Source organism: Salvelinus fontinalis, chromosome 23, assembly GCF_029448725.1.
Source record: "Salvelinus fontinalis isolate EN_2023a chromosome 23, ASM2944872v1, whole genome shotgun sequence".
NCBI classification, from domain to species: Eukaryota; Metazoa; Chordata; class Actinopteri; order Salmoniformes; family Salmonidae; genus Salvelinus; species Salvelinus fontinalis.
In genome coordinates, this window is record NC_074687.1 from 39,431,989 (window position 1) to 39,451,993 (window position 20,005).

At 41.3% G+C, this 20,005-nt stretch overlaps 1 protein-coding gene across 6 annotated transcripts in view; it reads left to right on the forward strand.

Moving 5' to 3' along the window:
• The window catches only part of LOC129821309 (growth factor receptor-bound protein 14-like), a 48,761-nt gene that overhangs the window by 22,735 nt on the left and 6,021 nt on the right, over positions 1-20,005 (forward strand). For 4 of the 6 annotated variants that reach the window (XM_055878827.1, XM_055878825.1, XM_055878826.1 and 1 more), the window contains 7 exons: positions 5,064-5,220; positions 13,522-13,643; positions 13,793-13,867; positions 14,086-14,223; positions 15,673-15,783; positions 15,947-16,042; positions 16,346-16,408. In XM_055878827.1, coding sequence (XP_055734802.1) covers positions 5,064-5,220; positions 13,522-13,643; positions 13,793-13,867; positions 14,086-14,223; positions 15,673-15,783; positions 15,947-16,042; positions 16,346-16,408 — 762 coding nt within the window. Of the gene's footprint in view, positions 1-122; positions 352-4,179; positions 4,604-5,063; positions 5,221-13,521; positions 13,644-13,792; positions 13,868-14,085; positions 14,224-15,672; positions 15,784-15,946; positions 16,043-16,345; positions 16,409-20,005 lie in introns of those variants that run through there. The other 2 variants (XM_055878830.1, XM_055878829.1) reach the window with 2 other exon arrangements.

Sequence of the window (20,005 nt, forward strand, 5' to 3'; positions counted from 1 at the left end):
AAAAAACGTTTTAGTTTTCCAAGGACAAAGGAGGAGTTTACTGTTCAGAGATTGCTTCTGTCTCTGTCTCACACACTCAGTGTGCACAATCTCACTGTAGAGATATACTGTGCAAAGTGCATTCTATAGCATACAGTAGAATCACTTTCAGTATAGGCTTCTGAATATTTAGATATTAACATTGTGATTTTGTTTGGTTTTCCTAAAATAATTGATAGAATACCAGTATTTACAATTAAGATATATGGATATATTTCACCTTAGTTGTTGTGTACTGAAGAACGAAACATGAATTTCAATACGAGAAGAGTCACCTTGCCTGCCATTACTCCACTTTGTCTTCAGAAGCGGGTAGGAAATGAGCCTGTACCTTCCTCTCTTTGCTGCCGTGTGCATGACTTCTGCTTTCTTGAACTATCCTAACTGTGTTAAATAGTAACATTTGGATTCAACTAAACACAGAAGTGAAAAACTGTGTGTGGGAAATCTGTTAATTCATCGACACTGCTGAACCAGTTTGACTTGGAGAAAAAAAACGTACCTCAAATCCAGATATGCGGTAGTTTCGCTTGATCCTTTGGAATGTGCTTCAGTCTTTTATATCACTTTCCTATCAGTCATCACATTTTCTTTACATTCAATTCATGTATTTGTCTTCAGTACATATTCCCCTTTATTGCTGAAGTACAGTATATGGCAGTCACTAGAGGGCCCAAGCGTCTTCTGAGGTTAGCTACAGTAGCCTCCTCTGTTGTGGGTTTTGTGTGTTACTAGCTGGCCTACATTTTTCACCAGAAGCTTCCATAGATCTAGCGGGTTTATAGTAGCAGCAAAATAATGTGACGAAATGTTGCAGTCAGAGCACTTGTTCCAAAACAATGGTTGACATTAAAACACAAGTGTGTCCACGTATTTCAAAAGACACAATGAACTCAGACTAACAAATTGTGATGATATCACTCTAACGATGAATGAACCAAGAAGTGATTTGGAATGCAAAACATCTGACAGCTTGAGATATGTGTCTATAATTGTCTATAAACCTGTGTGACAAAAATGACACTAGAGTGAGCCATTTCAAGGTTCTATGTGAGCCTGTCGCCTGTTGAACCACTCTTGAGAAGAACCACTGTTAAATGTGTAAAAGGTTTGCCCTAGCATTATTTATGGTCTTTCAACATATTCTTGGTTTGGTGTCCCGAGTACCGGAGGATTTATTGTTCAAATAAGTTAAGCATTAATCAGACCCATGAAATGAAAGGGTTGACATTACGTGTCAGAAACGGAATATACAGCTGCACAATGGTGAACTAAAATGCCTCAAAATAAGAGCAGTAGGGCAAAGAGGTCCTTGAGTAGCAGCTTGACCTGCTGTGTCCAGACAGACAGGGAGTTGAAGCTTGTGGAGGAGTAGCCTGGTTAACTGAGCTTATCCAGTGCTTTGCCATAGTGAAGGGCACTGTGGATGTGCAGTGGATACACACTGAATCGAGCTGTGGGAGTGGAGTTCAAGGTAAAACCAGTACACACTAATTGGTAAACCGGTGTCTGCAATCTTGTCCTTGAGATAAAGAGGACTTATAGAACTGTCTATGCTTTGCTTAACGACACTATATTTAGGCCAGCGCAAATGTCTTTCCTCTCTCAATAGAAGACCATTGAGACTCAGCACATCATGTTCCTTTCTTCCCGGAGTTCTGTACATTTTGGATGTCCAACAACGCGGCTGTCGACGGTGGAAGGACGGGAGTAGAATTTGGGTTGCATATAGTACTGCTTCATAGCTCGTAGCACTGCTTAGCTCTGTCATCACCATTATCGTTATCACTGTTGCCCAACTCCTATCTTATTTCCCTCAGCCCTTTCCCTGTCAGCCCCTGCACAGGGTATGTCATTGTTTTAAGTTTCCTCGGTTCCAGAACGACTGTAATTATCTGAAGTTAATCATGGGCACACTTCACATTTACTTTGGACCGAAATGCACTTTGGTATTTAGTTGCACAGTTCCAGAATCACTGTGATTGCACTCGGCACTATTTTCCACTTAAACTGAGGCATTAAGCAGTCCTTATATAGTCGAATCCTCTTTGTTGTAACATTTTGGTGTTATCTTTTGGATATAAGGAAGAGCATATGAAGGACTTAAGTCGTCATAAAGTCGGTGTAGAAAATAGCGGACTTTATCAATCTTTCTAGGGAAGGTAAAGCAACCGCAATAACTACCTGTATATTAGTAGTAGGACACTTTAGAGAAGTGAGTTTGGGAGTTGGAGTTGTGGTCTGTCGACATAAAAACAAGTGTAGGTCTGCACATGGAGCAGCATGGCTACCTGATGAATGCACCTCTTTGTGCTCGTTGACACAGAAAGCAGCCGTTCACAGCAGCATTTTATCTGGTCTCGGCGTTCATTTTACTCCCTGGAACAAGTCATTTATCATGGATACTGTAGCCAGTCACTTCAACCCTAGTTGAAACATCCAACATGCGATGATCAAACCCAGATAGGAGCAGTCTTAGACTAGTGTGGGTTCAGACTGTTGACGGATTCATTAGATTGAACTATAAGCACTTTATTGTTGCTGTTAGCGAGTTGTGAACTTTTGCTGTCTGTGACCTTGTATCTCCAATTAAGAGAGTAGTTCACCAAAATGAGGACAGAACCAGAAGATTTTGTTGCGGAGTGTTGAATTTTTAAGTACCTCATCAAATATTTGTCGAACGCTCTCTAAAGGATGGTAGACATTGATATTGATGAACACAAAATGTTCTGTCAGCACAGTTAATCTATAAAGGGCTTCAATGTATTAAAATATCCTCTTGGCACCAAAATGTTAAACATAGTGTGTAAGAGCGTTCATTCCAGTGTATTTGTGTTGAGGATAGGGCTGGCACAATTACCGTGTAACCGACAGTTATGGATGAAGACTGTCATGGAAGTAAAATAACCTCCATAACGGCATTTGTGCGGTTAAGTCAGTTTCTGCGGTAACCTGGACTCTTAACAACGCAATGAAACTTTGTCGCTCTTCGCTGAAATGAGCAAGGTGTAGATAACGAGCCGTTGGTTGCCTAGGCTATTTCTATGGCAGCATATGCAGTCAGGAGTGGAGGAGAGGATATTTATGTTGTTATTATTATTTTTTTATATTCTAATGTTTATAATGGTGACTGCGGGCATTTGGCTGACCAATAACCGTCATCCAAAATTGCATGACCGTCACAGCCCTAGTTGACGAACTAACGTCAACCTGTCACCTTCAGGAGTAATGCACTTAAAGCTTCATCACCCCCTGACAAACCCTGACAAACCCTGCCCTGTTACTCATGAAACATGATCTTTTTAGAGATTTGATTTGGCAAATTCTCAGGAAGTGACTTTCACAGAGGGACACAACTGGAATCCTGCCTAGATGCTATTTCCACAGCCTGATTTTTAGAGGCTCCTTCACACTCTTTTCATCTATTTTTCCTGTTGTCATTTCTACCACTGGAAATGCATTACACGCATTGTAATGGTGTATACAGTACAGTAAATGCACTGGGCTTTTAGATTATTACTGTCCTCCGCTTTCTAATGCGAGTGACCTAAGAGTTGCTGCAATGTACAAGATGATTACAGTGTCTCATTATCATTAGCTTGTCTGTCTGTACTGTACAGGCAACCCACCAAGGGGACATTGGCTGTTAAAGTAATCCCAGTAATGCAGTCCCTTTTGCTTTTGTTAGGTACCTACAAAGGGAAATCCTTTTTTTTGTGTTTTTTTTTTGTCTTGTAAATCTTGGCACTGACTGATTTAATCACTAGATCGTCTACTTCATTGTGGGGTGATGTCATAGCTGGAGGTTGTGATTCGCTGCGGGCTCCTTAAGGGCACTAACCCCAGCCCTGCTGGAGCACTGTGACCTCCTTTCTCTCCACAAAAGAGGGCTGGAGCGTCCTGCCCAACCGATCCGCCTTAAACCAAGACCCAAGCACACAGAGGCAGCCAGCTGATCTTTACTGTGCCTCTCTCCCTCCCCCTCTCCCCGCCCACCCCTGTCAACTTTAGACAGAGTTGACCCAACTAGCATTACATTTAACTAGCACCTTTTGTAATTGCTTTTGAGCTCATGCAGGGCTTTATGCTAAGAACTCGACTTGCCATGGTTGTGTGAATAGGGAGGGGGGAGCGAGCCTTGTGACTCTTTTCTCCTCCTCTTCCTCCTCCTCCTCCTGGGGTGTGTGGAGCAGAGCAGGCTGATCCTGGGCTCTTTTTACTTGAGGAAAAGGTGGCAGGTGATTGGGCCAGAGCCTCGGTGACATATATCTGTGGAGTCAGGAAAACGCTGTGATCAGAGGCAGCTCTTTGTAATTAGCTCAGTTCAGCTCCACTGCAGTAAAGCGAGAGAGAGAGAGAGGGGGCTCTGCTTTTTCGCTTCCCAGCTGACACTGACTCGCTGCTCTGCTTTTTTTTGTTCTGCTCAGCTCTGCGCTGTCTGCCTGTCTGGTGCATGTTTCCATGTTCCTCACCAAAAGCCTGGTTTACAATGCTGTGCACTCAGCCCTACATAGGCTGCAGAGTTGGCTCAAATTCACACGTTTGCTTGTCTCCCAAAAGAGGGGTAAGTTGTGATGCTAGATGGATTTGTAAGTAACTTATTTGCTGTTTTGTTGAGTTTCTTTGTGCTATTTGTAATGCAGAACTGTAACATAACTGTTGTGAATGGGAGAAAAAAAACATAATTGGAGCAATAGTACAGTACTTTGTTATTCCCCAACTTTTGTGAGAATTTGGTGCTGTTGTGTGTGGGTTGAATGATTATGGGGTAGAATTATCATGGGCTTTGTTAATGATGGGATTTGACCTACCTCATATCTTATAAGGCTTGGAGAACATTTAGAAAATCCTATGCATTTGAAATTATGCCTCCCTCCCTACCCCTATTTCTTGCCTCGTTGGTTATTTGTAATGTTTTGATGTGCATTTGATATATGTAAATGTTATGTATGTATATATTTAATGTATATATTTTATATCATACAGATGTAGTTCATGTCAATGTGTTTTTTTCCCCACTGCAGGTAATCAAAGTGTATAATGAGGACAATACCAGTCGAGCAGTAGAGGTTCCCACTGACATCACAGCCCGGGACATCTGCCAGTTGTTTGTCATGAAGAATCATTGCATTGACGACCACAGCTGGACTCTGTTTGAGCATCTCTCTCATCTAGGCATAGGTAAACATTTTATTTTATTTATCCCATCAGAGGCAATTAAGAAAGTCAAGTCGGTTTTCCAACTATCTAGTCGACACAAAATCCTTCACATATAAAAATACAGTATACCTGATTACAGTGATTGCAGTGCCTTGCAAAAGTATTCAGACCCCTTGGATTTCTTGACATTTTATTGTGTTACAAAGTGGGATTAAAATGGATGTAATGGTCATGTTTTGTCAACAATCTACACAAAATACTCTGTAATGTCAAGGTGGAAGTTTGTTTGTGCAACGACTAAAATATTGTCATTGCATAAGTATTTAGGCAAACCTACATTAGTTCAGGAGGAAAATGTGGCCTTAAAAAATCACATAAATTACATGGACTCACTCTGTGTGAAATAATAGGGGTTGACGTGATTTTTTTTAATGACCATCCCTTCCTCTGTCCCCCATTTATACAACATCTGTAAGATCCCTCCGTCAAGTATTGAATTGCAAGCACAGATTCAACTACAAAGACCAGGGAGCTTTTTGAAATCCTCAGAAAGGAGGGCAGTGATAGGTACATGGCTAACAAGAACAAATCAGACATTGAATATCTCTTTAAGCATGGTCAAGTTAACAATTATGCTGTCGATTTTTATAAATTAAACCACCCAGGCACATCACAGATACAGTCGTCCTTCTGAACTGAGCTGCAGGACAGGAATGAAACTGCTCAGGGATGTTACCATGAGGCCATTGGTGATTTTAAAACAGCTACAGAGTTCAATGTCTGTGCTGGTAGAAAACTGAGGATGGATTAACAACATTGTAGTGACCTAAATGACAGAGTGAAAAGAAGAATACAAATATACAGAACATGCATCTTGTATTCAAAAAGGCACTTAAGTAATACTGAAGAAGACGAAAAGTACAGCAAAGGAATACACTTTTTGCCTAAATGAAGAGCTGAATGTTTGGGGGCAAATCCAACACAATACATCACTGAGTAACTGCCTCCTGATTTTCAAGCATGGTGGTGGCTGCATCATGCTATGGGTATGCTTGACATCAGCAAATACTGGGGAGTTTTTCAGGATAAAAAGAAACAGGATGGAGCTAAGCACATGCAAAATCTTAGAGGAAAACCTGCTTGTCTGCTTTACACCAGAGACTGGAAGAGGAGTTCCCCTTTCAGCAGGACAATAATCTACAACACAAGGCCAAATCAACACTGAAGTTGCTTACCAAGAAGACAGTGACTGTTCCTAAGAGGCCAAGTTACCATTTTGGGTAACACTTTATTTTAAGTTACACATATGTGACACTAGTAGTTTATAATTGTGTATATAAGCAACTAATAAGGTATTGTTATTACTCATGTATTATACCTTAATTAAGTATTTTCTTATTCAAGCAAGTCATATATTACTGGTCAATCATTAATAACTTAATTGTTAGCCATAATAAAGACATATTAGTTGTTAATTGCACGTTACACCAGAAACATACTCTTAGTAAGCTGTCTCAATATGGGACTAATAAGGACATAGTACCTTACAATGTGTTCCCTATTCTGAAGTGAGGCCACATTTTTAGTTGAATATTTTGTTTTTACAGAAATTACCTCATTGGACAGAAGAGGCACACCTCCCCACATAAATGATGTCATATAGCCAACAAATCAAGTAAAACATTTCACATAAACAATTGGCATCTAAACTTCCATAGTGTGTCTTTTAAATCAGAATTACCATAATATTAGCACCCGTGGCAAGTATTTACGTAAAATGGTGGCTAATTATTTACGTAAAATGTTGACTTGTGCTGGGATTCAATCTGATCGTGTGTTACAGCATGCTTGACTTTTACAGGTAATTTAATGCTAGCTGTTCCTGTAGACTTCCAGTCATTGTGCTAATGCTAGTTACTAAAGCTAACTTCCTTCATACTGGACAGGGCAGTGGAGGCTGCTTAGGGGTCAGATGGTTTAGACCCTTCTTTAAGGTTGCTGCCCCTATCATCTGACCTATCTCTGACCTTTTTAACCTTTCTCTCCTCTCTGGGGAGGTTCCCATTGCTTGGAAGGCAGCCACGGTATGTCCTTTATTTAAAGGGGGAGATCAAGCTGATCCTAACTGTTAATAGGCCAATTTCTATTTTGCCCTGTTTATCAAATGTGTTGGAATAACTTGTTAATAATCAACTGACTGGCTTTCTTGACGTCTATAGTATTCTCTTGGGTACGCAATCTGGTTTGGGCTCAGGTTATGGATGTGTCACTGCAACCTTAAAAGTCCTAAATTATGTCACCATTGCCCTTGATTCTAAGCAATGTTGTGCTGCTATTTTTATTGACTTGGCCAAAGCCTTTGATACGGTAGACCATTCCTTTCTTGTGGGCCGGCTAAGGTGTATTGGTGTCTCTGAGGGGTCTTTGGCCTGGTTTGCTAACTACCTCTCTCAAAGAGTGCAGTGTATAAAGTCAGAACATCTGCTGTCTCAGCCATTGCCTGTCACCGAGGGAGTACCCCAAGGCTTGATCCTAGGCCCCACGCTCTTCTCAATTTACATCAACAACATAGCTCAAGCAGTAGGAAGCTCTCTCATCCATTTATATGCAGATGATAGTCTTATACTCAGCTGGCCCCTCCCCGGATTTTGTGTTAAACGCTCTACAACAAAGCTTTCTTAGTGTCCAACAAACTTTCTCTGCCCTTAACCTTGTTCTGAACACCTCCAAAACAAAGGTCATGTGGTTTGGTAAGAAGAATGCCCCTCTCCCCACCAGTGTGATTACTACATCTGAGGGTTTAGAGCTTACAAGTACTTGGGAGTATGGCTAGATGGTACACTGTCCTTCTCTCAGCACTTACCAAAGCTGCAGGATAAAGTAAAATCTGGACTTGGTTTCCTCTATCATAATCGCTCCTTTTTCATCCCCGGCTGCCAAACTAACCCTGATTCAGATGACCATCCTACCCATGCTAGACATTTATTTATTTGATTTAACCTTTATTTAACTAGGCAAGTCAGTTAAGATCAAATTCTTATTTACAATTACGGCCTACATAAAGACTACGGAGATGTAATTTATAGATTGGCAGGTAAGGGTGCTCTCTGAATGGTCTTTACCATTCAGCCATCAGATTTGCCACCACTGTTCCTTATAGACACATCACTGCACTCTATACTTCTCTGTAAACTGGTCATCTCTGTACACCCGTCGCAAGGCACACTGGGTCTATTGGCTAGAGAAGAATGGATTCACTTTTTCAATGCTAGTTAAGGATAATATAGTCCTAGTTATCAAGTTTCACGTTGGATTTATTAACTACAAAAAGGTAAGAGGTGTTTTCAATTCTGGTGCCGCTCTGCACACACAAGCTTGTTATCTAGCTAGCTTAAAGGACATTCAAAGTTCCTCCGTAGAAGCCACTCCTCCTAGGTATAATTATGTGGACTTAATTCAAATAATGCATGTCATAGCAAGATGCCCAGCGCTTCAAGCCTTCTCCTCAACCCTCTCTCGCCCTCTCCCCACCAGCAAAATGTCAGTCGCATCTTGTGCCATAGGCTACACTTGTCTGCCCATTATGCGTTTAAACAACTAGCTTGCCTGCTCCATGTGCACTGATTGGTGAAGTCATTTAATGAGCTCAATGTCAAAACAGTTTTAAAGTTGATTTCACAGGTTAAAAAAGAAACAATATAAACCTTAACTTTTTTGGAGTTGGAACCGGTTCAGAACTTTGTTTTGCTGGTCGAAACAGTGGACCGGAACAAAACAAATGGTTCTGTTCAGAATGAAATGATTGGGCAACTATTTTGGTTCCAACCCCTGTGTTCATCTGACTCTGGGGGAGTAAATAAAGGGCTTCATTGCCAAAATCTCTAACTATCCCTTTAAAAGGTGCATTGTCAACATTGTGCGATCAGATTGAATCCCGACCTTGAATGTGTGGCATTAATATGAATCAATCTCTTATCTAATGAAACTACACCAATTCTCAGTTTCAGGCAAGCAATATATGGTGTTGCTCATGGGTGTGGGGAGGTGTGCTCCTTTGCATTTCATAATACATAATATACGCCATACAGCCAACATTCAAATATATGGATGTTTTGTGGTGTTTACGTCAAATGTTGACTGGGATGTTTTCTGTATGGCATGTTTTCTGTGTGACCCTTTCTGTCCAATGAGGTCATTTCTGTAAAGATGATTTTTCAAGTAAAAATGTGGCCACAATTCAGAGCAGGGAACACATTTTAAGGTACAGTGCTAAGACTTTATTAGTCCCATATTGCGACCGCTTACTAAAAGCCTGCTTCTTGTGTAACTTGCTCTTAATTAACGACTAATGTGTATTTATTATGGCTAACAATGAAGTTATCAATGATTGACCAGTAATATGACTTATGTTTGAATAAGAAAATACTTAAGGCCTAATACATGACTAATAACACGGAATAAATACCTTCTTAGCTGCTTATATACACACTTATAAACTAATTAGTGACTAATATGTATACCTTAAAATAAAGTGATACCCAGTTTTGACTTAAATTTGATGGAAAATCTATGGCTGTCTAGCCATAATCCCCAACATCTTGACAGAGCTTGAAGAATTCAAAAAATAATAATGGGCAAATATTGAAGAGTCCAGGTGTGCAAAGATCTTTATAGATTTAACCAAGAAGACGTACAGCTGTAATTGATGTCCAATGTGTTTCTAACATTTGTTGACTCATGGAGCTGAGTACTTATGCCACGACTATTTTTAAGTTATTTAATTTCTAATATTTATTTTATTTTTTTAAACACTTCGATATTGCAGAGACACATGTGTAGATTGTTGACAAAAAAAATAACAGTTACTCTTTCTGTGGCACACCAGTGTGATTCTGCTCTTTGGTACCACAAGTTGGTCAGCAAACACTGAATTGTGCAGCAAAAGTGACTCTTGTCTTCTATCTTCTAACCATTTCTCAGCAGCATTCTTCACACTTAGATTGCATAACTTACCCATCTGTTCTGTTCATTATTTAACGGAGTCTTTAAGCATTGATTTAGCTGGAAATGTGCTGTTCTCATTCAACCAGTTTAGTAAAGTGTGTCTCAAAGTTTCATGTGTTCCTCTGAGTCTCCTGCTTTTAATTTTCAATACACATTTATTTTTTTGAGATGAATGTTAATTGAGAAATTAATAATTTCACCACTCAGTATATGTTGTTACGGGAACATTTGGTAATTTTAGATGAATGAAAACCAGTCAATGTTTATTGTAGTACTTTGGAAATTAAATGTCAAAATGTCAGCTAAACGTGGCTTCTCTTCTATTCTTGTAGAGTCAATTGTTTCCTGATGATGAATCATTGCATTCAGAAAGTATTCAAACTCCTTCCCTTTTTATACATTTTGTTACATTACAGCCTTATTCTAAAATGGATTACATTTAAATCCTCATCAATCTACACACAATACCCCATAATAACAAAGCGAAAACAGGTTTTTTGAATTTTTTGCAAATGTATAAAAAATTTAAAAATAATCTTATTTACATAAGTACTCAGACCCTTTGCTATGAGACTCAACTGAGCTCAGGTGCACCCTGTCTCCATGGATCATTCTTGAGATGTTTCTACAACTGGAGTCCACCTGTCGTAAATTCAATTGAAAAGGCACACACCTGTGTATATAAGGTCCCACAGACACTGCATGTCAGAGCAACAACCAAGCCATGAGGTCAAAGGAATTGTCCATAGAACTCCGAGACAGGATTCTGTTGAGGCACAGATCTGGGGAAGGGTACCAAAACAATTCTGCAGCATTTGAAGGTCCCCAAGAATACAGTGGCCTTCATCATTCTTAAATGGAAGAAGTTTGGAACCACTAAGTCTTTTCCTAGAGCTGGCCGCCCAGCCAAACTGAGCAATCAGGGGAGAAAGGCCTTGGTCAGGGAGGTGACCAAGAATTCAATGGTCACTCTGACCGAGCTCCAGAGTTCCTCTGTCGAGATGGGAGAACCTTCCAGAAGGACAACCATCTCTGCAGCACTCCACCAATCAGGCCTTAATGGTAGAGTTGCCAGACGGTTGTCACTCCTCACTAAAAGGCACATGACAGCCCGCTTGGAGTTTGCCAAAAAGTCACCTAAAGGACTCTCAGACCATGAGAAACAAGATTATCTGGTCTGATGAAACCTGGCACCATCCCTATGGTGAAGCATGGTGGTGGCAGCATCATGCTGTGTGGATGTTTTTCAGCAGCAGGGACTGGGAGACTAGTCAGGATTGAGGGAAAGATTAACGGAGCAAAGTACAGAGAGATCCTTGATGAAAACCTGCTTCAGAGCGCTCAGGACCTCAGACTGGGGTGAAGGTTCACCTTCCAACAGGACAATGACCCTAAGCACACAGCCAAGACAACGCAGGCCTGGCTTCGGGTCGTCTCTGAATGTTCTTGAGTGGCCCAACCAGAGCCCGGACTTGAACCCGGTCGAACATCTCTGGCGAGACCTAAAAATAGCTGTGCAGCGATGCTCCCCATCCAACCTGACCGAGCTTGAGAGGATCTGCTGAGAAAAATTCAGGGAAATTCCCAAAATACAGGTGTGCCAAGCTTGTAGCGTCATACCCAAGAAGACTCGAGGCTGTAATCGCTGCCAAAGGTAGTATTCTACAACCCTCAGCATCTGTTTTGCCATGTTATCATACTGACACAAAATACTGTTTTCCAGTGCTTCTGTGCAGATACATTTTAGTCCTTTAGCAGACTCTATTCCAGAGCAATTTACAGTAAGCAGTGACTGAATACATTTTCATACTTTTTTTGTCCTTCTCCGTACTTGTCCCCCGTGGAATTGAACCCACAATCCTGGCAAGCGTCATGCTCTACCAGCTGAGCTACACAGGACATATACAGGCTGTGTTCCAAATGGCACCATTTTCTCTTTATAGTGCACTACTTTTGACTAAGGCCCATAGGGCTCTGGTTAAAGGTAGTGTACTATATAGGGAATAGGTTGCCATTTGGGACACCCACACATCAGTTCCTCTTAATCTTTTAGAGCCCTTAGAACCTCCTATAACGATATGTGGCCTGATTCACTCATAATCTTGGTCAAGCCAAATAAAGCTTGTGCTCCTCTTGTACAATTAGTTGAAGTGCATCTGCTTTCACTGAGTTTGTAATGAAGTGCTGCTCAAATTACAACATCAGTCAAACGTTTGGACACACCTACTTTGATGAATCACAAATACAAAATATATTTTGATTTAACACTTTTTTTTGATTACTACATGAGTCCATATGTGTTATTTCATAGTTTTGATGTCTTCACTATTATTCTACAATGTAGAAAATTGTAAAAAATAAAGGTGTGTCCAAACTTTTGACTGGTACTGTAGATGTAATATTTTGCGTAAAGCCTCTCAGCACTTAATGCGGTGCTCGTGTTGAGATGAAAAGCTGCTTTTCAGACATGAAATGGGATTCCTAATGAATACATTTGTAAAAATAGGTTACTAAAGATACTAGAGAGACATTGCGGGGAAATTCCAAGGTAACAGAATGCTGCTGAGACGTATATTGTGCCAAACAAAAAACAATGATTGCAAAGTTAAACCATACAACTCTATGCACAAGGACGACTTTTAACCATTTCCTCCATTTATTTGACAAGATCACATTTACTTGAACAGTGCAGATGCAAAGTTTGGTAACAGTACAAACAGCACAAACCATCCTGACCAGCATAACCAGCACCCCACCACCTTGCCTCGACTTTGGTCATACTATGGGAATGACTTGGCCTCAAACGGCTGTGCAGTGTTCCAGTGTCCAGACGACTGCCTCCAAATGACTGCTTTCCATTGTAACAGTTAATATTCATTTATTTGGTAATACATCTAAATAATAATACCCAGAGAGCCAGGACTCGTACTGTAACTCCCACCTTAAGCTATGTATTCATCTATCTCTACTTAAAGGGTTAATAATCAATCTGCACGGTTTTAGAGGTAGCAAAGCACATGCCCTGCTCTGACACAGGCCTTATTGTACTGTATGTGGGCCGTGGGCACTAAACCAGTTTATATTACTGTTATGATTCTGAACAGCTATAACCACTGTAATGTGTACTGTATGATCTTGATTATGTGTTTGAACTTCTGAGAACTTTATTCTAAACCTTTAATGTTTGACTATATGATATTGTGATGAGGAACATGGTTGGATACTGTAGATTTTACTAAATTTATTCATCTCACTTTCCTCTCCCTCTCTTTCTTTTGTGGTCTCTACGTTGACATTTCTTTCTCTTGTTTTGACCAGAAAGAACCATAGAAGACCATGAATCTGTGATGGAGGTGCTGTCCGGCTGGGGCATGGACACAGAGAGTCGCCTATATTTCCGGAAGAACTATGCCAAATATGAATTCTTCAATAAACCGCTGGTAAGACCAGGGTGTGTTTAGCAAAACAATTGTGAACTAATTAGTACATTATACGGCCTGTTTTCTAAATGCACTGAGCTGGACCAGTAATGGATAGCTGATGTAAAGAGCCTGTGTGTTATGACTGATGTTGTTTTTCATATTGATAGGATTTTTTCCCAGATGACATGGTGTCCTTATCAAGTGAAACCAATGGGATTATGGACCATTCTCAGCTAATACAGGTATCTATTAAGCAACATTCTACATGTTGCTTCACTTTAAAGTTACAGAGTTAGGGCCAGTTTCCTGGACACAGATTCAGCAAAGGGTTAAAAAAAGCACTTTCGTAGAGACTCAATCCAGATTCTCTGTTCTCCAAGACCAGGCTTAATCTGTGTCCGGGAAACCGCCCCTCAGTGTTGCTGCTACAGTATTTAAGGACTATTTTTCTGTCCGACAGACATTTCTCAACTCAAGCACTTGTCCAGAGATCCATGGGCACCTCCATGCCAAAGAACAAGGCAGGAAGTCTTGGAAGAAGTTCTACTTTGTCTTGAGGAGGTCAGGTCTCTACTTCTCAAACAAGGGGACATCAAAGGTCAGTCAATAGCATTTGTTATATAAGTGTGTAGTCTATAAATGTTTCAATATTAAAGTAACTCGTCACGTTTTTCCAGATTTCAATGAAACATGGCCTTTAATGGATTACAATATGAAGTACAAAGATTTCCTTCAAAAAAGTGTTAAAAAAGTGTTTTTGCAAAAAGCAAGTAGGTTTAAGGAGAGAACTGAACTTGTTTTACCTGCTGTTTTATGGGCTCATGTGAGAAGCCTGTGTCAATTTGCCAGAGTGGTGTGGTGTACAGTAGGGGAGTAGCTAGCTCTATTGTTCCCTGGCTGCTCTGTGGAACTGGTTGAGCTAGCTTTCCCTCAGGTCAGATGGCATGCCACTGCCAAGGACTGAGCCCTCAACACCCATGGATGACAGGTGAATCTTAGACCTGCACAGCACTGTGCCAAACCAACCACTTCCCCCTCTCCCAACTACAGAAGAGCTGTTCTTTAGACTAGAGCACAAAATGACCCGGGTTTGCAATCTCCAATATAGGCAATCCAATTAGTAACAGAAGTTAGATTTGATTTAATTATTTTTGTTTGATATGATGTGATTTATGCTCATGTGTACATTGGTTTTGGCTACAATTTTGGTTGGTGTCATACAAATTGCCAGTCAGTCAACACATACCCAGACAACTATACCTACAGTCAAGTCCATAATTATTCTAACCTTGATAAAGATGGGCAAAAAATACTCTATAAAATAAAAATTCAAATACTGAGCTAAATTGTTATGCAAAAACATTTGGGGTTGAAATTATATTTTTTTATAATAATACAATTGCTCAGAGAAATAGATTTGTATTTATTTGATACAGTATTTTTTGCTAATCTTTATCAAGGGTGCCAATAATTATGGACTTGACTGTACCTGTGCTTGACACTGTGCAACAGGGAAGTGAGAATGTTGTGTCGCAGTCACATAGTTTCAACAATGGTTTGCTTTGTGCTCCTTTGCTTTGGCTCCCTGACAGTATGCTTATAGTATTAATAAAGCTCCTATCACTTTGTCACATATTTGGTCCTATCTTTAACACTAAATATACATACTAGCCACACCTACAGTGTAATGGATAGGGCAATACTATTTGCTTGACTATGTTGAAGTGTGCCAACCTTGTCCCACCTCTCAGCTCGAAGGAGTCTGCAGCTAAAACAACGATCACTTTTAGTCTGTGATCACAATCGACCAGGGCACTTGCTTAGCATCTGTCCTCACACTGGGCACCCCTGCATTGTTCACATTTCTACCCCGATCCCTCACATAGTTGGATTTGTAATGGAACTTGAGGCTACTCCACAGTGGCATGCAAGAAGAACCCCTGTTTGCAATGGAGCATCGTGTGTTGGGGGGGTGATGTGACATAAACACTAATGAACACTGAAAGGCATGTGGAGATTTGAGACGTTTCTTGTTCTCTATTCACAGGAACCAAGGCATCTCCAGTTTATTGCCGAGTTCAGTGACGGCGACGTCTACACGTTACTATCGGCGAAGAAGATACACGGAGCGCCGACGGACTATGGCTTCTGTGTCAAGGTACTTTTGCATTTTCTATCTATAAACCTATACTTTGGTGTTTTACAATGTTAAGTTATTCAATGGAACTGTATTTATCCCATCAGGCGCAATTAAGGAAAAGAAAGTCATTTCCGAGTTCTGTTTGATAAACTCATGCTTTCTCTTCATGATGATCCTCCAGTCTACTAAGCGTGGCTCTCCCCGAGACCTCAAGTTGTTGTGTGCAGATGATGAGCAAACCAGAACCTGCTGGGTCACTGCCATGCGCCTCTTTAAGGTACAGTCACCATGCTGCCCCCTTATCACATCCTCTGTCTGTGTGCGTCACAAATGCACACCCTATTCCCTATATAGTGCACCACCTTTGACCAGGGGTCATAGTGGTGCACTATGTAGGGAACAGGGTGCCATTGGGGATGCGACCTCTGTCATGTGTCTCCAGATCTCCAAAGTCAGCACAACTCTAGTAGTGTGGTCTTTCCTGACCCCCAACTGACTACTGTATGCCATCCATCCATGCCTCATCATGTCTGATCGGTGCTTTCTGAACAACGTTATCACCTACTGTTTTGTGTTGCAGTATGGGTTGCAGCTGTACCAAAACTTCATTCAACCACACCAGAAACAGAAAGCTTCACCTATGGTAAGTGGTGTGTAAATACCAATGTGCCGGTACACTGTTTAAAGCACATGACCCAGAACACACAGTCTAGTAGTCATACCGGAGTGATCTTCTAGAATAGTTTAAAATGAAAGCGTTTCCCCCTCAAATTCCAGTATTCTTTATGAGTAAACACATGTTCTATTTTGGGCACTGGAACATGTTCGAGGAGCCTGGCTCCTCTAAAAATAACCCGAGATCAGCTGCTCTCAGACTTAACACCTCGTCACTTCTACTTTGCTGTCAGAGGAATGCACAGAGTGTCCAGGCATGGGTCTGGGACCCTGAGCTCAGCGCTGCAAAGGGAAGGGCTAGGATGCATCTCAAATGGCACCCGATTCTCTATGTACAGTAGTGCACTTGTGGTCAAAAGTAGTGTACTATAACTGGGGAAAGGGTGCTATTTGGGATGCACACCTAGACTAACCCAGCTTCTGGGAACATGCTTGGGGAGTATATTAGGTTAGGGTACAGGATATACTGTAGAGGGGTCATGGCGCTGCTTAATCTCCTTTACTTTGCCGTACAGCCGCTACAGCCTAGAGCAGCCAAACTCAACTGGCGGGTCGCAGTCTGGGTCCGGACCCAGAGAAGGGTCAATACGGACCGGACAACGTCGCATTTTGTTATATAAAGTTAATCAATTATTTTTGACAGCTTTTTAAAAAATCTACCGGGCGCATCGGCCTCTAACTCAGCAACCTCTCTTTCTCTAAAAACAACGCCCATCTCAACTAGTGCCCTGTCTAATCCAATCGCGTGGTTATATGCAAATACAAGAGGCCGCGTCTTACCCAATAACATCAATCCAAATATCCTCTGCGGAACCTTGGGACAAGCAGGCAGAAAGATTTGACCGCGGTTCGACTGTTAATATCACAGGTGGGAGCTTAGTTACCAATATCTTTGTTAATATGGCTTGTTAAAACAAAATGAACAGCTGGCGCTGAAAACCAAATAATCAAAGACAAGTGGCCGGAACAGTATGTATTTATTCTACCCGCAACTTGCACAAAACCAATGTGGTTGATATGCAGTGAGTCCGTAGCCCTCGTGAAAAGTGCCCATGTTAAGCGCCATTATGACACCAGGCATAGTAATTTAGATCAAACGTATCCTCTGAACACGGAGGTGAGAACAAACCAGATGAACCAACTAAAATTCCAATATGAGAGGTCCACCAGAAATCCTTGTCGATTCCCTGACAGCCCAACAACGTACAATGGAGTGTTCACTGAGGATAGCCTGGGTTTTGGGAAAACACAACAAAAACCTTTTCAGACGCTGAGATGGTAAAATAATGCATGTGTGAAGTCGCTGACACCTTGCTTTAAGGTCAACAAAAAGATGAGCTCAGAGAAAAGATCAAACCGATCCCACTGTCAGATTCCACAGCAATGAGGAGAACTGAAATATTAGCTGAAGATTTGACTTCACAACTTGATGAGGCCATTCAGAATGCACCACGCATTCCATTAGCTGTGGATGAATCAACAGATGACACTGATAGTGCCCAGCTTCTGGTGTTTGTCAGATTTTATAATTCTGTGGGGAGCTGTTGGGCTTAACAAATCTTGAAGCACACACACGGGGAGAGGATATCCCATGAGGCCATCAAAGCGATGCTGACAAAAAGCAGGCTGGATCTGAAGTCTGTGGTCTCCATCATCACAGATGGCGCTCCAGCCATGTTAGGAAGAGGGAGGGGACTGGTTGCACGTTTAAAAGAGGACCACCGTGACCTGACGTCATACCACTGCATAATCCATCAATCTGTTCTGTGTGCCAGTCTGGGAGAAGAGTATTCTGAGGTCATGACAACGATGATGAAACTTATCCATTTTTTGAGAGCCACATCATCCTTACAACACCGTCTTCTACGAAGCATTCTGACAGAGGCCAATGCCAATTCTGCTCACTTATTACTGCACAACAATGTCAGCTGACTCAGCAAAGGCCGAGTTTGGGAACGCTTTTGGGCCATTCAGGAAGAAATCAAAGCTTTCTTATCAGAGCAAAAGAGTGACAAGGCAACTCAGTTTTTGGAGTTTTTGGAAGATGAGGAGAAGATGGGAACAGTTGCATTTTTGACAGACATTACATCACACCTTAATCAACTGAATGTTAAGCTGCAGGGATGGCACAACACAGTGTGTGATGTGATAACAGCAGTCCGGGCTTTCCAGAAGAAATTGGAGCTTTTCAAGAATGATCTCCAGGGAGAACTTGTCCACTTCCCCAATCTTCTGGTGCAAATGCAGGGAGACAAAGATGTTCCCAAACCACGTTGATTTCATCCAGAAGCTGATGGAAAACTTAAAGGCTCGCTTTGATGACTTCACGGTTGGAAGAGAACTGCTGCTGCTCATCCAGAACCCCTTCTTGGTCACAAATGTGACAAAGTTGTCAGAAGACGCAAAACAGATCTTCAGATGGGTAGATGTTGCCTCACTGCAAATGGGGTTGATTGAGCTGCAAGAAAATGTGTCTTTGAAGGAGCAGACTGGTGACTGTGACCCTGTTACTTTCTGGGGAAAGATGGTGCCTGCAGCTGATGTCCCTGTTCTCAAGAAACTGGCACTATACATCCTGCCCATGTTTGGCTCCACATACAGCTGTGAATCAGCTTTCTCCACAATTAACTTTATTAAAACAAATACCGCTCTATGTTCAGCAATGAACAACGGCACCAGTGTCTCAAGTTGCTCTCACACCATTTTGTGCCAAAGTTCAAAACATTGTCAGGAGATAGAAAGTGTCATTTCTCTCATTGATGCAAGGCCCAGAGTGACTTCTACATGAATATTGCATGGCCCACAGAGACATTATGTGCTTTCAGATGATTGTTTTTGTTAAACTCTCCTTTGTTCTCCAGAAAACATGCACTTTATTTTTTGGATTCAACGCCCATGTACAATGGTTCACAGTGCACTTTTTTCATAGACAATTATGCAACCACTTTTGTTCTTCAGCAATGTTGCCCATGTTTAATGTATATTTTATATACCAACATGTTTCCTAAGTCGTAGACGACTATGTTTGTTACTGCGGCTGTACCACAACGCCGATAAAGGACGATATCCATCCTGACCTTTGCCACCTAGGAACCTTCTCAAATAGTAGTTGAGTACCCCTGCGCTAGACCAACCCCCAGCACTGACATATAGACTGGTCCAAAATGATTGATTAGCAATAATGACTGTATATTATAGTAGTTGAGTACCCCTGCGCTAGACCAACCCCCAGCACTGACATATAGACTGGTCCAAAATGATTGATGAGCAATAATGACTGTATATTATAGTAGTTGAGTACCCCTGCGCTAGACCAACCCCCAGCACTGACATATAGACTGGTCCAAAATGATTGATGAGCAATAATGACTGTATATTATAGTAGTTGAGTACCCCTGACCTAGAGCACAGCACGCCGCTAGACTAGACCGCCGGGCAAAGAATTAGATCTCAACGAAACCAAACTGAAAATTGAGACATGTCAAGGAAAGGAGCAATCAGTTTGTTTGCACATTGATGTCCGGGAACGCCAGAATTATATTTACATCATCTGAATGGACCGGAG